This window comes from Littorina saxatilis, linkage group LG16 (genome assembly GCF_037325665.1).
Source record: "Littorina saxatilis isolate snail1 linkage group LG16, US_GU_Lsax_2.0, whole genome shotgun sequence".
Classification (NCBI taxonomy): Eukaryota; Metazoa; Mollusca; class Gastropoda; order Littorinimorpha; family Littorinidae; genus Littorina; species Littorina saxatilis.
The window spans coordinates 14264328-14281827 of NC_090260.1; the positions used below are offsets into that span (position 1 = coordinate 14264328).

Below are 17500 nucleotides of genomic sequence, written 5' to 3' on the forward strand. Positions count from 1 at the left end.
AATCGCAGATATTTACTAAAATTTCTTTTTCAAAAATTCTGGAATTGATGTCGACACGTCAAGCGATAACGGTGTATCAAACTGCTGTCTTTCAAGTAATCCAGCAAAGACTGCAGAACTTTTGAACAGCATTTTTGAAAACGATTTGAAAATTTCGTCATATCTTGCGTGCGACAAAATGTTCGGTAATTAACGGTTATTTTCTTTTAAAAACAAAATTTACATGTACAAAGATCTACTTCATCTACGGAACCACGTGACACATTCTGTGTTCAAAATTTGTGAAGAAATCACGAACCACGAATGCGCTATCAAGTGTTGAAATTATGTCGTCAACATCTTTTCAGATCTTGCGTGCGACACCATCTTGCGTTCAACATAAAATGTCACTACCTTATCGAGTTTAATGGGTAAAACTAACTATTTGTTGTCTTAGTTTAATCTTCTTAATTAAAAGCGTAATAAAACCGAACTTCCAAGATGAATTTTAATTGAGATTAGCGAAAGAGCGGGCACGCAATTCGACCTTAAAGTAAAAGAATGATAACACGAGCGTTTGTCGTGTTGTCTTGCGTGCAACACATTGTCCAAAAAGGAAAATGTATATTTTTCTCAGACGTTTTTTAAGTTGAAACCTTGAAACTTCACACACATTTGGGGTTTAATCGCCCCCATGCATTGTAAAAGTCTTGTTGACCCTTGTCAAATTTCAAGGTCACGGCTGGGTCACATGTGGTTCAGAAAACGGATGAAACATATTTTTTCAGAGATTTTTGAAGCTAGAACCTTCAAACTTCAAACAACGCTTTTGCTTAATGATTGTTCAACATGGAGAATTCAAGGTTGATCCTTGAGAAATGTGAAGGTCATAGCAGGGTCTCGTGTGGGTAAAAATGAGATTGTTCGGACACTGCATGTAGCATGGAACGACAAAACATAAGTCATGTCATATTTCAGATATCAGTACATTTACAAATGGACAACACCAGCAAACATGAACCAAGTCTGGTCGACCTTAGTCAAATGTCAAGGTCAAAGTGGCGTTATGGTTTGGGTAAAAAAAAAAGGAAATTGTATTGAACTTCAATTTATATAAAACCAAAGTCTGGTTGATCTGTTTTAAGATTTAAGGTCAAATCTGTTATTTAAGGTCAAATCAAATAGAAATTTGTTGATGCTTAAATCTTTGAAACTTCCAACAGGTTTGAGGTTTGACAACTTCTGGACTTTGAAATCTGGTATGGTTGATCCTGGTAATATTAATTGGTCAAAACATCAAGATCAACAATTATAAAATAAGCACTTTCACCAATGTCAAGTGAGCAATAGCAGCAAACGTGAGTCTTATAAAGATTATCACTTTTTGTGTGACCTCAACTTGACCCATCTGAATGCTCTCAATCATGGAAATTGACCACACTTTGATTATAACCAAACAACATCCAAACTTTGGAATGTGTGAAGTTTCAAAGGTGTTGCTTAAAAGGCGTTCGTGAAAATGACAATTGTATGTGTCTGACTTCAATGCGACCCCGCTGCGACCTTGACGTTTGATTTTATCAACCAGACTTTCATCATGTGTGATTGACTTCAAACACTATAAAACTAGTTGAAGAAATTGACAATTTTTCAAAGTTTAAGCCAGATGGCACTGCTGTGACCTTGAAATTTGACAAACATTAACCAGGCGGTCACCTTTTTTAGAAAATATCCTTAAAGGATCTTTAACCTTACTGTGACCTTGGAATTTGATGAGGTTTAATTTAACTTGCGTAGTGTGCCAAGTTTCAAGGCCCTAGCTTCAAAAACATATGAGAAAACCTCATTGAAAAATGTATATGTTTGACCTCAACGCGACCCTGCTGTGACCTTGACTTTTTCAACCAGACTTTAATCGTGTGTGAACATTATACACTAGAACTGTGTGTATTTTCAAAGCTCGTGCTATAAACGCGCTGAATAAATTGAAAATATTCCACATTTGGACCAGATGTGACCCCGCTGTGACCTTGAACTTTGACAAAGATTAACCAGCAGGTCACTTTTAATGAGGTTTTATAAAAATGCTGAAAGTATGTGAAGTATGTAAAGTCTAACTGATCTAGTATTAAAACATGTAAGACGTGACAACGACAATTTTCCAGTTTGCAAAGGAAATTTAACCTCGCTGTGACCTTGAAATTCAATGTTGTTTAATGTGATGTGCACCATACCTGGAGGTCATTATACTTTGGTTGTGTGCCAAGTTTCAAAGCCCTAGCTTTAAAAACGTGCGAGATAACCTTAATGCTATGACTCAGTGCCGTTTTGAATGATATAACGAACAAAATTATCGTTATTTGTAAAATCATTTGGGTAAATTTATCTTTTCTTTTCGTAATTGGGTTCCAGCATCTGTTGTCTTAACAAAAATCACAATATCAGTCGTGTTTGTCAACTTTTATTTTTTAGCCCCTTTGTCCGCTTTTCGTGCGCACCTTTTGGCACTTAGTCATATATTGTTTATGGCATGATACACATTGAATAAAGTCTTGTTTAAACCAACAGAAACGATTCGGATTTGTGCCAATTATACTCCTTTTTATCCCTGTCTGGATTCTGTGTTTTGGGGTAAGATGAGGTTGTGGCAGGATTTGTGCTTTTTGAAGACGTGTGTGTTAGTGAAGGTGGGTTTAGGGGTGTGTGTGTGTGTGTGTGTGTGTGTGTGTGTGTGTGTGTGTGTGTGTGTGTGTGCGTGTGTGTGTGTGTATGTGTGTGTGTGTGTGTGTGTGCGTGCGTATGTGTGTGTGAGAGTGTGTGAACGCGTGTACGCCCGTGTGTGTGTGTGTGTGTGTGTGTGTGTGTGTGTGTGTGTGTGTGTGTGTGTGTGTGTGTGAGTGTGTGTGTGCTATCTAAATGTGTTGTCCTATTTCTTTCGGCATGATACATTTTCTGCACTCCAATCTTGTTATTTGTTACTCAATGAGTGCCGGAAGTACGCAAGGGTGAATCTTATGCAAAGGGACACAATTGCTGTAAATTGCCTTTTGACTTGCAACAAGTTGATTGCCTCCCCTCATCAACATTGTCTAACGTTTGTTTGGCTGGTCGTTTTACCTTGTTGTCACAAAGATGTGGGTATGATATTTGTGATGTGAAACCACGTCGTGGTTTTAACCTCTCTAATTATTGAAGTGCGATGCGTAGGGGACAGGAGAAGCGTTATCACGAGTTTCGTGCGTTGCACGAGAAAACCATAGTTTAACATGAGTTGTGTTTATGAGAAATGTAGCTGGTCTGGGGTTAATAACGTCACAGCGTTTAAGTTTCTCAACCGAGAAGGTTGTCAGCGCGTGTCGGTCTTGTTCGGGGAACAAGTACTCTTTCAAGAGACGTGTCTCTTAAGGTAAATGATTTACTATGTTGTATATTATTGAAGTTGGAATACATAGCTGGAATGTAATGAAAGTGTATACAGAGTGTACTAAATTCTAGTGTGAAGTTCTAAGAGAATTCTTGTTGTGATGGTATTATGGTTTTTGTTGGGAAAGTTCTTGAACATAAATGTTGTTAAGTATAGCTTGGATATTGAATGTGGACGGAATGTGAATGTAGAAGGAACGAGAATGTATGAGAAGATACATGAATGTTTTGGAAGAAGATATGGTTTAAGAGAATGTTGTATTAAGACTTGGGTTAATTCTTTAGGAGTTTCCATGACGAGGGTTCATGAGGACGTGAGCGAGGGAGGGACCTCACATGTAAGAGCGCGGAGCGATGGTGGAGAGCAAAGGACCACACCGGCGCAGATGGCTAGACGGCGGAGTCTTCATCGTACCGGTCGTAGCGACGACGGTTATTTTCGCTAATGGCGGAAATGTTTCTCGGGGAGAAACGTGAAAGGTGTGTGTTGGCACCTATAAGGAAAGTTTCTGGGAATTCATTATCTACGGGATTCAGCGACACAAGGATGTTTAAATGACGACATGCAGTGAGCCGTGATACGAACTCGTGAGTGTCTGTCAGCACCTTATCTTGTGCGTTAATCTATCTTTGAGAAAGTATCTTTATACTATGTATTTACATGCATTGAGTGAATGCTATATGTTGTGTGAACTGTGTGTTCAAGAAGTTGATTCGTATTGATGTATTTGAAGTGAAGAATTGTGTTATATTTTGGTGAGGAAATAATAAGTCTGCATCCTCCCAAAATTCTGTCTTTGGAGTGTGTTGGTGTGAAGTTTGAAGTCAGTGTAAAAAGATAGGGCAGAACACGTTTTCAGAAAAGATCCTTTATTCACACTACAATCCACTTCATGACACTTGTACTCTTATGTTATTTCTTCCATCTCTGATTTGCGTTAATCAATAATTCCGGCAGTCAAGATGTGTGTGCATTATGAGGATTAAAGTCGCTTGCTCATTTCAATATTTGTTATTGGGTCAGGTGCTAGGAGACTGGTTCCGCGTAATTATATACTGCTCACTGACAACCACGCCGTCTATATATATATATTTTTTTAATTAGCAGAACAAGACATTTCAAGGCGTGTGTTTGTGATAATGTTTTTTAGAGCAATGTGTTATTCATTGATATGTGTGTGATTGCACGTTAAATGATGTTTAATTTTGTTGTCGTAGGATTTTGATTGTACAGCGCTTTGAGCAGGGTTAAACCTTGGATACATGCGCTATTTAAATATTATTAATATTATTATTAATTAAGTTATTGAGACATCCCAGTGCACTAGGGGATTTATAGGGCAAATCGAGAAAATTCATTATTGAACGAAGCGCATAGCGCTGAGTTCAATAATTATTTTCGAGATTTGCTCTATAAATCCCTTAGTGCACTGGGATTGTTTCAATAACGATATTGTCAGTACCGCCATAGAAAAAAAAAAGATTCCAAACGCACATTTTGCTACGCGCATTTGAATAGGCATAACTGTGTGGTCAGGTCGTGTTAGATCTACTTTTGTGTGGGGTGTCTCAAGTGTGTCGTGCTTTCGTCACACGCATTTTAATTTCTGTTGGTAAATTCCAGTGTAGCGTTAAGCTGAACAGTGATGATCTTTCAGAGAGACCTCATTTGAACTCGGAGAAAGGACTGTGCTCTTCGTTATTTGCGATTCGAAACCTCCAGTCGAGCTTCGACGGATTGACTGTGCGGAGTGACTCCCCTTGAATTGACTACACCCCGAAGGACTCGACAGTAAGCACATTTTCAAAATAAATGTGGCATATTTCTCGTGTTGTATCTTCACTCATCGGGGAGTCTGATACTAAATATGAACGGTAAGAATGCTCTGAACTCTACACGTATTATATCCCCACCGTTTTTTCGTTCACATTTGCCCAACATGTTAATTTGCTGAGCGGGGTTTATGTCGTCTGCTAGGCTAGGGCAATCGAACCACTGCAGTCTGCACTGAGTCTGCACGCATGAGGCAGGCTGGTAATAAGTCTTATATGGTAAGAACGTTCTGAACCCTACACGTTTTCGATTATGATTGTTCTTGCCTTGAAATAATAATTCGGAAACCATTCATTTACTGAACTGATCCAGTCGTATTTCAGTGTAGTCTGCTACGTATGACAGAGTCGATCGAGTCAGTCTTCCAAATGCTGGTCTAGCTGGTACGTTATCGGAATAACACTTGTGTTTTCTGTTAGCCGCTGGGAATTGTATACTAACTAAATCATTTGGTAATGTGGATAATAAGCTACATGCCACTAACACGTACGGCATATGAGAAGAATCTATGCAAGTCGGCGAAAATGAGATGAAACACAGCGGCTTCTATTTTTAGATCAGTGGCACTGTGGCACAGGCACATGCAATCTGTCAGAAAAAAACCCCACTTCTGCTTTAATTGAGAAGCAGGGAATTTATGGTCATTTAGTATTGTGGAGAACATAAGCTACATGTAATTAATTAATTATGAGGATGAGAGCACAGTCTCGCTTAGGCAAACGGCGGAAGAATACGCTCTGTGGAAAAGTTAGATCAACTGGTTCACATCAGTCATGTGACACCAGTACTTACTGACAATTTAAGTTATTGAGACAATCCCAGTGCACTAAGGGATTTATAGAGCAAATCGAGAAAATTCATTATTGAACGAAGCGCATAGCGCTGAGTTCAATAATTATTTTCGAGATTTGCTCTATAAATCCCTTAGTGCACTGGGATTGTTTCAATAACGATATTGTCCGTACCGCCAGAGAAAAAAGAAGATTCCAAGCGCACATTTTGCAAAGCGCATTTGGACAGGCGTAACTGTGTGGTCAGGTTTGTGTCACTGGATCTACTTTTGTGTGGGCTGTCTCAAGTGTGTCGTGCTTTCGTCACACGCAAACTCTTGTTTTAATTTCTGTTGGTAAATTCCAGTGTAGCGTTAAGCTAAAAAGTGATGATCTTTCATAGAGACCTCATTTAAACTCGGAGAAAGGACTGTGCTCTTGGTTTCGAAACCTTGAACCTTCATCGAGCTTCGACAGATTGACTGTGCAGAGTTTTGCCCCTTGCCACGGTCGACGGAAAGCACATTTCCAAAATAAATGTGGCATGTTTCTCGTGTGGTATCTTCACTCATCTGGGAGTCTGGTACTACATATGAACGGTAAGAATGCTCTGAACCCTACACGTATTATATCCCCATCGTGTTTTCGTTCACATTTGCCCAACATAAAAAGCTCCCAAACTCCGTCCCTCTTGATGACCTTCCAGATAAGTTTGGGGACTTTTTTGCCGAAAAAATCGAGAAGATCCGAGTCGAGCTTGATGCTGCTCCTGGGCATCCAGAGCATGCGCCATTTCACGGCGCCCACCTTACCGATTTTTCCCCTGTCACTAAAGAACAAGTGAAGAAGATCATTGAAAAAGCTCCACCCAAATCCTGTATTCTCGACCCAATTCCTTCAGAGCTATTAAGCGAGTGTCTAGAGGAATTACTCCCTGTCATTACTGATATCATAAATCAATCCCTCACATCCGGTCAAGTACCCCCTTCTTTTAAGCATGCAGTAGTCACTCCCCTCCTGAAAAAAGCTAACCTTGACATCAACACTTTTAAGAACTACCTAATTTACCTTTTGTTTCGAAAGTCCTTGAAAAGGTTGTTTTGGCCCAATTGTCAGAGCATCTTGCTAAGACAGTTATGGTTGAACCATTACAGTCCGCCTACCGCGCAGATCACAGCACTGAAACAGCCCTACTTAAGGTAGCGAATGATCTTCTCACTGCCTGTGACAGCGGCTCTGTTTCGCTTCTGGCCCTGTTGGACCTATCCGCAGCGTTCGACACCATCGACCACGATATACTGCTGGCAAGGTTGAACACCACATTCGGCATAACAGGCACGGCTCTGGGGTGGTTCTGCTCCTACCTGACTGGACGCACTCAGGCTGTTGTGATCCAAAATAGGCACTCCGAGGACACCATACTAAAGTATGGAGTCCCACAAGGATCTGTGTTAGGCCCAGTGTTATTCACTATGTACATACAGCCGTTAGGCAAAGTCATAAAGCACCACAATGTCCTGTACCACATGTTCGCAGACGACACTCAACTACAAAAATCCGCACACACCAAACAGTTTACAGAGTTAGTGCAGTCAATAGAATCATGCAGCGATCACATCAAACAGTGGATGACAGTCAACAAGCTCAAGATGAACGATGATAAGACAGAGATCATGCCAGTTGGCAAACAATCAAACTTAAAGCTTCTTTCAGAAACATCCAGTCTTACGCTTTCTGATACCACAGTCACATTCAGCAGCAAAGTGAAAAACCTGGGTGTCCACCTTGACAGTAGCCTGTCAATGGACGCCCACATCAACTCACTCTGCAGAACCGCCTTTCTTGAAATGCGGAGGATTAGCCAAATCAGACACCTTCTTTCCCTCGACGCAACCAAGACACTGGTTTCGGCTTTTATTTTGTCGAGACTGGATTACTGCAACTCGCTCCTAGCCGGCCTCCCAGACGCCAAGCTAGACCGCCTACAGCGCATCATGAACAATGCAGCACGTCTTGTGCTGTGCAAGCGCAAGCGCGACCATGTCACCCCTCTCCTCATGACCCTTCACTGGCTACCAATCAAAGCACGCATAACATATAAAATAGCTACCCTGTGTTACCGTAGCCTTCACGACGACTCTGCCCCTTCTTACCTGTCTTCGCTCTTAAAGCCACACGTCCCCACACGCAACCTCAGATCCGCTGACGCAGGGCACCTTGTTGTCCCACGCATCAAACTGAACGCTTTCGGCAAGCGCGCCTTTATCTACACAGCTCCCTCTATTTGGAACTCTCTGCCCATGTCTGTCCGCCTTTCTACCTCTCTCCTCTCCTTCAAGTCCTCTCTAAAAACACACCTCTTCCGGCAATACTTCGACGCCTAGCCTGTTCAGTATCTGCCACATTGAGGAGAGGGGTCACTTGCCATCGTAGCGCGCTGTGGGCCGGCTGGGGACGGGTTGCTATTTCATGTGCCTGTTTCCTTGTTTATTTCCGTGTTTGTGTTCCTTGTACGTGCGCGCGATAGCTGTCGCGGTGTATGAGTGCGACTACACGTGCCTTGGCGTGTGTGTGCGAGTGTGCGAGGGCTGTATTTTGTATATTTTTATTTGATACATGTATAAATGTGTCTCCAGGAATATGTTTTGTTTTAATCTTGTGTCGATACTATTTAGTTCTGCCTCGTTATTAGCCATTGAGTATAACTGTTTTATCATCATTGCTTTGTTGTTGTTCTTTAGCCATTTACGTTGAATGACTTGTTATACATTGACATTGATAGTTTTATTCTTCTTCTTCTTCGTCGTTCGCTAGTTAGTTTTTATCATAAGAACCTTTTCAAATTCCTATTTATACATAAATGCATATTTTATATTGTAAAGCAGTATGCATTGTTAGAGGATTTTTTAGTAGCAGTGTTTAAATGTCGAAGCTGCTTTTCCCATTTTTACCCAAGAGACCGACTGTATATTGTGTTATTGTATTTGTCAGACTTGATTGTACCAAGTCCCTACACATGTTGTAATGCGCTTAGAGCCAAATATTTTTGTTTTTTGTAAGGGATAGGCGCAATATAAATACACTTTATTATTATTATTATTATTATTATGTTAATTTGCTGAGCGGGGTTTATGTCGTCTGCTAGGGCAATCAAACCACTGCATGCAGTCTGCACTGAGTCTGCACTTACGAGGCAGGCTGGTAACGATAAGTCTTATATATGGTAAGAACGTTCTGAACCCTACACGTTTTCGATTACGATTGTTCTTGCCTTGAAATAATAATTCGGAAACCATTCATTTACTGAACTGATGCAGTCGTATTTCAGTGTAGTCAGTGCGACGAATGACAGAGTCGATCGAGTCAGTCTTCCAAACCGGTCTAGCTGGTACGTTATCGGAATAACACTTGTGTTTTCTGCTAGCGGGTGGGAATTTTATACTAACTCATCATTTGGTAATGTGGATGATAAGCTACATGCCACTAACACAGCATATGAGAAGAATCTATGCAAGTCGGCGAAAATTAGATGAAACACAGCGGCTTCTATTTTTAGATCAGTGGCAGCCGCACTGTGGCACAGGCACATGCAATCTGTCAGAATAAACCCCACTTCTGCTTTAATTGAGAAGCAGGGAATTTATGGTCATTTGGTATTGTGGAGAATATAAGCTACATGTCAATAATTAATTCTGAGGATGAGAGCACAGTCTTGCTTAGGCAAAGGGCGTAAGAATACGCTCTGTGGAAAAGTTAGCGCACTCCAAGAGTGCGCTAACAGTTTTAGCGCATCGTCATTAGCCAATCAACTGGTTCACATCAGTCATGTGACACCAGTACTTGTTGACAATTATTATCATTATTTCGTCTGATATATACCCAGCATACAGAGCAACGTTACTTGATGCACCCTTCGGTGCGCTTGTTCCTAATTTGCTGCTTGCACCTCTCAGCGTATAACAATGTTTTGCTTGCATTAGTATTGTTTATTGCTTATCATAAAATGTGAATTGCGTCTGGGCTATATCTTTAAAGAGATGGGCATCAAGTCCCATTGAAGTCTATTCATAGGTTTCATAGAGTACTATAACATGTCATCGAATGTCTCAATATGTAAGTGTCTGCATGCACTGTGGATTTTTATTCTTCTCGGTTCAATCGAAGGAGGATTTCAGGCTTCAATAAAAAATGATATTTTTTTTTTTTAGAGCTCAGTGTCGATATTGAATCTGTTAAAAAAGAAATCTGCGATTAACTAAAATAATCAACCTTCTACAATTTTTTTTTAAATTTAAACGTTGGAACATTGACAGTCTATTTTGTTGTTGGTTCCTGTGATTAGCGATAGCGAACACTGGAATGAGATCAAAATTAATTGGACTCACGTTTGTTGCAGACTTGGTTACCGCCAGTGTCGGTCCAGCCATAGCGACAGCGGGTTTTGGTGCAGTAGTACCCCTCCTTGATCGTCTTCCACGAACAGCATCTGTCACATTGCACTCAGCGATTAAAGGCACGCTCAACAATTAATTCATTATATGTTATGTGTATTTGTGACCCTCCACCACGGAATGAGTCGCATGTCACCTTTGCATGATTTTCATATTTTTACATTTTCCTAAAGAGTTTTTTATGCTCTATCCAGTGGTGAAGAATTGTTTTAGAAAAGAGCGAAAACTGTTTGAGTTATAAACCTGTGACTAAGGTGACCCTCACACTGTTACCAGACACTCCCCGGACTTCTATTAAGCCTAGCGCAGAAGCGCGCGAGGTGACATGCGACTCATTTCGTGGTGGAGGGTCACATGTTTGAGAAAAATATGACATTTTATACAGAACGAGACAGTCAGCGTTCCTCCGAGATCGCGCTTGCGGTCGAGGTGAATGAACAATGACTGTCGAGTTCTGTTTAAAATGTCATAATTACTTTGGTCAAAAGTACAAATAACAGTTATGTATCGATCCATTCTGGTCAGAATTCCTGTTACTGTTTACGATTGAACGCACACGAACATGTACTATTTGTTACTCTCGGCTGGCCGCCTAAATATGAATTTTTGTCGGCCTCTGACGTCACATGGCTCAAAGAAGGGAAATCAAATGTTCAATCGATACATTATCTTTCTTCTTTTTTTTTTGAAAGAATTTCAGACACTTAGAAACATTATTAAAAGGCAGTGAGCAGTCCACCGTTATGAAGATTTGTGGACTGTTGTATTGGTTTGGTTACGAAAAATAAGCTTTAGCTTGACTTCGTGTCCTGGTTGCATAATGTGAATGTTATTATGACAAATTAAATTGTCATCATTTTCACGAGTGTTCATTCATAACCAGCTGGGTAACAAATAACTATGTTACAGATCGAGGTGGTGCATGGGTTTGAGCTTTCATGCAAAACGGGGATTGTCAGAATAAAAGCCAATCAGGCTGATTGTTTGACGTGTTTAACCATCGAGGCTTTGGATTCGTGTTTCCAATGACAACGATTGTAAGCATTTAATTATCTTGTTACTTTCGCGAATCTGAAAGAAATGTGTGAAACCAAAAAGTGCAAAGTGAAGATGCCCAACATACGGCCCCGCCCTTTACATTCACAGGCTTGCGGTGACCATGAGAGTCATTTCATACGTCTACTATGACGAGGTAAAAGAGACAAACTCGGTTCTTGAATTGTCTTTGCAAGTTCCTTGGGACACATGCATTTATAAGCAGTGACAAAAGCATTGCGTGACGTCATTATTCGCGTGATTACACCTTCTTGAACTTATTTTCGCTTGAGAAGTCAGATAATAAGGGGAAGGTTGCCTAACATGGACCACTTTTTACATTTAGTCAAGTTTTGACTAAATGTTTTAACATAGAGGGGAAATCGAGACAAGGGTCGTGGTGTATGTGTGTGTGAGTGTGTGTGTCTCTGTCTGTCTGTGCGTGTGTGTGTGTGTGTGTGTGTGTGTGTGTGTGTGTGTGTGTGTGTGTGCGTGTGTGTAGAGCGATTCAGACCAAACTACTGGACCGATCTTTATGACATTTTCCATGAGAGTTCCTGAGATTAATATCTGTTAGGAAACGCTGCTGTTGCTGAGCTTTGGTTCGGTTTTGTGTGTTGCATGTAGCTGACTTATTTCTACTTTGTGGGAAAGTACCGATATTATATTTTGTAAACACAATATTTATGCTTGGACGAGAATGCAGGTGAACTTTCTAGTCCTGTCAAAACAAGTTGTTTACCACGCGGTTTTTAGTCTGGGTTCGTGGCGTTCGCTCGGATTAAGTGCGTCGGCACCTTTGATGTACGTCACAGAGAGCGTCACTATTCTAGTTCATAGACAGTTCATATAATGTAGTTGTATCATGTTCGGTCTGGAATATTCTCGAGATTGAGTATTTACTATATATGCCAGCGCGATTTGAATGTTAAAAAGCTTCTATTTGAGTTCTGCTACGATGTGCAGTTGTATGTATGGAATGCTAAATAAATCCTCGAACTCAATTTGACGAGTTGTTTTCTGCTGCTGCGAAGACGGGCGACGTAGAATAAAAGAACACAACTATACGACGTTTGAGAACTTGTGGCAATCTCAAGTGTCGTGTAACAATATCCCTGAACGTTTTTTTCTTTTTTTTTTATAAATGTCTTTGATGACGTCATATCTGGCTTTTCGTGAAAGTTGAGGCGGCACTGTCACGCTCTCATTTTTCAGCCAAATTGGTTGAAATTTTGGTCAAGTAATCTTCGACGAAGCCTGAACTTCGGTATTGCATTTCAGCTTGGTGGCTTAAAAATTAATTAATGACTTTGGTCATTAAAAATCTGAAAATTGTAAAAAAAAAAAAAAATTTAAAAACGATTCAAATTTACGTTCATCTTCTTCTCCATCATTTTCTGATTCCAAAAACATATAAATATGTTATATTTGGATTAAAAACAAGCTCTGAAAATTAAAAATATAAAAATTATTATCAACATTAAATTGTCGAAATCAATTTAAAAACACTTTCATCTTATTCCTTGTCGGTTCCTGATTCCAAAAACATATAGATATGATATGTTTGGATTAAACACACGCTCAGAAAGTTAAAACGAAGAGAGGTACAGAAAAGCGTGCTATCCTTCTCAGCGCAACTACTACCCCGCTCTTCTTGTCAATTTCACTGGCTTTGCCATGAGCGGTGGACTGACGATGCTACGAGTATACGGTCTTGCTGAAAAATTGCTTTGCGTTCAGTTTCATTCTGTGAGTTCGACAGCTACTTGACTAAATGTTGTATTTTCGCCTTACGCGACTTGTTGTTTCATGCTGATAACTAGTTTGTTTTCTTGCGACGAAGTTTCATATTTTCCTTGGTAGTTGTTCGGCCTTTTATTAAATAGTCAGGCCTAATCAAAGCAAAATAGCCTTGACTTATCACGTTAGGCACAACGTAAATACAGAACAATTCACAACTGGTTTAAATTATGAACCTGGGCGCATACTATGGACCAGTCAATTAAGAGGCCATTACGGTAATTGTGGCGAATGAAATTAGTTTGAGCGCTCTAGCACACTTAGTTTTCCAGAACCGGAGGTGGTCCATTAAAGCAACCTGTCCATATAAGGCGACCTTTCCCTTTTCCATTTTGGAAGCAAAGGTCGAGAAGTGACGTCTTGATTTGTTTCGTTGGTATCGTATATCATTAAGAGCATTATACGCTCGATACTTACGATCCCCACCAACGGTATCGACAAACACGCCTGTAGCGATAACAGCAATCTCGGTACGTCACAGTGTTTCTGAAACAGATTTACAAAAACACCCACATATTAAAGAAACAATATGGCAGAGTTACCTCAAATACCACAACAAAAGTGCTGCTTCTGTTGGTGATGATAATGTTGGTCACCATAGTCACCATCATCATCATTATCATCATGATCATCATCATGATCATCATCCTTATCCCCATCCTCATCATCATCATTATCATCATCATATCACCATAGTCATCGTTATCGTCATCATCATCATCATAGCCGTCGTCATTGTCATTGTCATCATCATCATCATCATCATCATCATCATCATCATCATCATCATCATCATCATCATCATCATCTTCAACAGCATCACAAGACAGACACGGGGGGCGATGGGGGGGGTGTAGGGGGGACGGACCTAAGGAAAAGTTTGGAGATCGCGAAGGAATAAACTGACTGACATTATGTGCTCAATCATTCTGCACTCATTTGCACGCGTGTGACCATATATTGACCATATATTGCAGTTAAAGAGTGTACTAAATAGAGATTACACACTGTTCTATTTATAACTCACGTTGGGAATCCCGAGAGACTTTCTTTGTTTAGTGGGGCACTGAGGGGGTCTCGGCAAGCCTCGATCCCCGTAAGTGCCCCACTAAACAAAGAAAGTCTCTCGGGATTCCCAACGTGAGTTCTAAATAGAACATTGTGTAATCTCTATGTACTTGCATCCTTATTATTATAATAATTATTTGGCTGCCGTGTATACCGAGTTACATCCTGACCTCAGGTCAAAATGAGTTCGGCTCATTCTCTCCCTGACAGGATGCCTTGAGTTTCCTTGTCTGGCAAGGAAACCGATTTTTTTTTAAATTTTTTTTTAACATATTTAGAGCTTTTTGTAATGTATTATTGATATAAGCAGATTCGCGATCGTCGATAATGATTTTTCATGGTGTTTTGTCATTTTTAAATTACAGAGGAATTTTTATTTTAGACAGTTTCAAGCGAGCTATTGGGGCCCAAGGACTGTTATGCCGGGGTGGAAGTAGAGATAAGCGCCTACTTCCCAAGAAATGCTCCAAATGGCTTCGTGTCTCCAAACACCTCTGACAGTCAAATCCAGCTCCTGGCCTTCACGTGGCGGGCCCTGTCTTCGACTAACAGGAGAAGGGATGCAGGCGGGTCACTGGCGCCTTAAAACCAGCTGCTTCGGGCAGATGGGGCTCGTTAACCTTGGATGGTCGCTCATCTAGGAGAAGGACAACTCCGATTTCAAAACCCGCACTGCCTTGTGTGCGCCTTGGGAAAGGCAAAGGCTACGAGAAGGAAAACTTCGACGTCAAACCCGGGTAGAGTGGACTCGACAGCCCAGCAAGGCAGCTACTCTTGGGGAGGAGGCAACCCTGAGTAAGAACCTCAACCACCGAAGACGGAAGACAGCAGCCAACTTGGCGTGGGGAGAAAATCGGCTGTCTACGCTCCCACGATAATATGGCCGTACAATTATCCTTGGATCGATGTGGTGTCGTCCTGGTGTCCCGCAGCCAGGGTAGGACGGTGCCGGGCCTCCAGCCTCAAGGAGGTCCAACTTCAGCGACTGACTGCGGTTCTGACCCTCTTCCTTTGACCGGGGGAGAGCAGAATAGAGCTACCGGTCAACAACTTCGCATCATGCATTGGAATGCAGAAGGGGTGCGACAGAAGAAACTTGAACTGCAACAGTTCCTCAAGTCACAACAAATAGACATATGTTGCATCCAAGAGACCCATCTCAACAGCTCCCATAGATTCTCTGTAAGAGGATATGAAACACATCGATTTGACCGGGAAAACAGACCAAAAGGTGGAGTCCTAACTCTGGTAAAAACCAACCTGTCTTCCATAGAGGTGCAAAGATCAGAAGATGCTGACATGGAATTCATCACCGTGAAGCTCATTCTCCCAGAAAGAAACCTGACCATTTGCAACCTCTACAGTCCGCCCAACAAGATGATGCAACTTCACTGTCTTCGTCCTGGCACTGAAGACTGGATTGTAGTTGGCGACTTCAACAGCCACTCCCCCAGCTGGGGTTATCCAAGTCTGGATGCAAAAGGCGAAGAAGTGGAAGACTGGCTCATCGAAAACCAGCTGGTCCTTGTCAACAAGCCTGATGATCCCCCAACCTTCTATTCCAGAGTGTGGAAGAAGACCAGCACACCTGATCTTGCCATAGCCACTGAAAACGTGCACAAGATCACGAAGAGAGAGGTCAGCGAGCAACTTGGAGGCAGCGACCACAGACCCACAATCCTGACCATTGCCAAGCAGGTCATCCCCAGCACAGGGAAACTGCCGCCCAGTTGGAACTACAAGAAAGCCAACTGGATGCTCTTCAGCCAACTCACTGACCTCTACACAAAGTCCATCACCTTCGATAGGCACAGTGTCGACAGGAACGCCTCCATGTTCAACTCCGCCATACTCCAGGCAGCGAAAAAGTCCATTCCAAGAGGCAGGCGGCGTGACTACAAACCGTACTGGAACAACGCCCTGGAAGAGTTGCACAAGAAGCTGAGCGAAGCGAGAGAAAACATGGAGAAGGACCCCACACCTGAAAATGTGGCGCGACACTCGCAGATAAGGACAGACTTTGACAAAGAAAAGCAGCGCCAAACCCAGAACAGCTGGAGAGAGAAAACGGCCTCCTTAAACATGGAGAAAGACACTCAAAAGCTATGGCAGCTGACCAAGACACTGAACGAGGACAACTCTGGGAGGAGGAAGGTCACCCTCCACACTAACACCGGAGATGTCACAGGCAAAACAGCCGCAAATGTCTTCGCCAAAGCTTTTGAGGCAGATAGTACAGTGACGGTCCCTGCTGACAGACTGAAGGATGTCAGAAGCCAGACTCGAGCTGCACTTCACAACACAGCAAGTACTGATTTGGACCCATGCATGACCGAACGTCTGATCCCCCGTGAGCTGGAAGAAGCACTGAGAAAGCTGAAGCAGAAGAAGGCCCCAGGCCCTGATGGCATCTCCAACGACATGTTGAAGCACCTCGGCCCTGGTGCAAAGCGATTCCTTCTGTCCATCTACAACCAGAGCTGGTCGACAGGCACTGTGCCTACGAGTTGGAAAGTCGCCCTTATAAGACCCATCCCGAAGAAAGGAAAGGATAAGTGTGACCCATCTAGCTATCGACCCATCAGCCTACTCAGTTGCGTTGGAAAGCTTCTGGAAAGGATCGTGAACAAGAGACTGTTGTCGCTTCTTGAGTCCAGATCTTTCCTTGCACCCACCCAAACAGGCTACCGGCAACATCGCAGCACCGAAGACCAGCTTGCCCTCTTGACGCAGGAGATTGAAGATGCCTTCCAAGAGAAAAAGAAGGTCCTGGCAGTGTTCTTTGATCTGTCCCGGGCCTTCGACACAGTCTGGAAGGAAGGGCTGCTACTGAAGCTTTTGCATGCGGGCGTCCATGGCAAGATGTTCAAGTGGCTGAGTGATTTCCTCTTCAATAGAACAGCAAGAGTGATGGTAGACGGGACGACCAGCAACCTCGTGAAGCTGAGAGAGGGTGTCCCACAAGGCGGAGTGATCTCCCCTACCCTCTTCTACATAAATGACATCACAACAACGGTGACAAAACATGTCTCGAACACCCTGCATGCGGATGACTTTGCAGTCTGGTGTGCAGAAGAACACACCTCCACAGCAACACACCGTATCCAGAACACCATCAATAGCGTGTCCAGCTGGTCAGA

The 17500-nt window shown here is 42.1% G+C and overlaps 1 protein-coding gene across 2 annotated transcripts in view; it reads right to left on the reverse strand.

Annotated features, from left to right (window-relative positions):
- The window catches only part of LOC138950463 (uncharacterized), a 189350-nt gene that overhangs the window by 50678 nt on the left and 121172 nt on the right, over positions 1–17500 (reverse strand). For both annotated transcript variants that reach the window (XM_070322194.1, XM_070322195.1), the window contains exons 2-3: positions 13710–13778; positions 10392–10492 (exon numbers count right to left, since the gene is read on the reverse strand). In XM_070322194.1, the coding sequence (XP_070178295.1) occupies positions 10392–10492; positions 13710–13778 (170 nt within the window). The remainder of the gene's footprint in view (positions 1–10391; positions 10493–13709; positions 13779–17500) is intronic.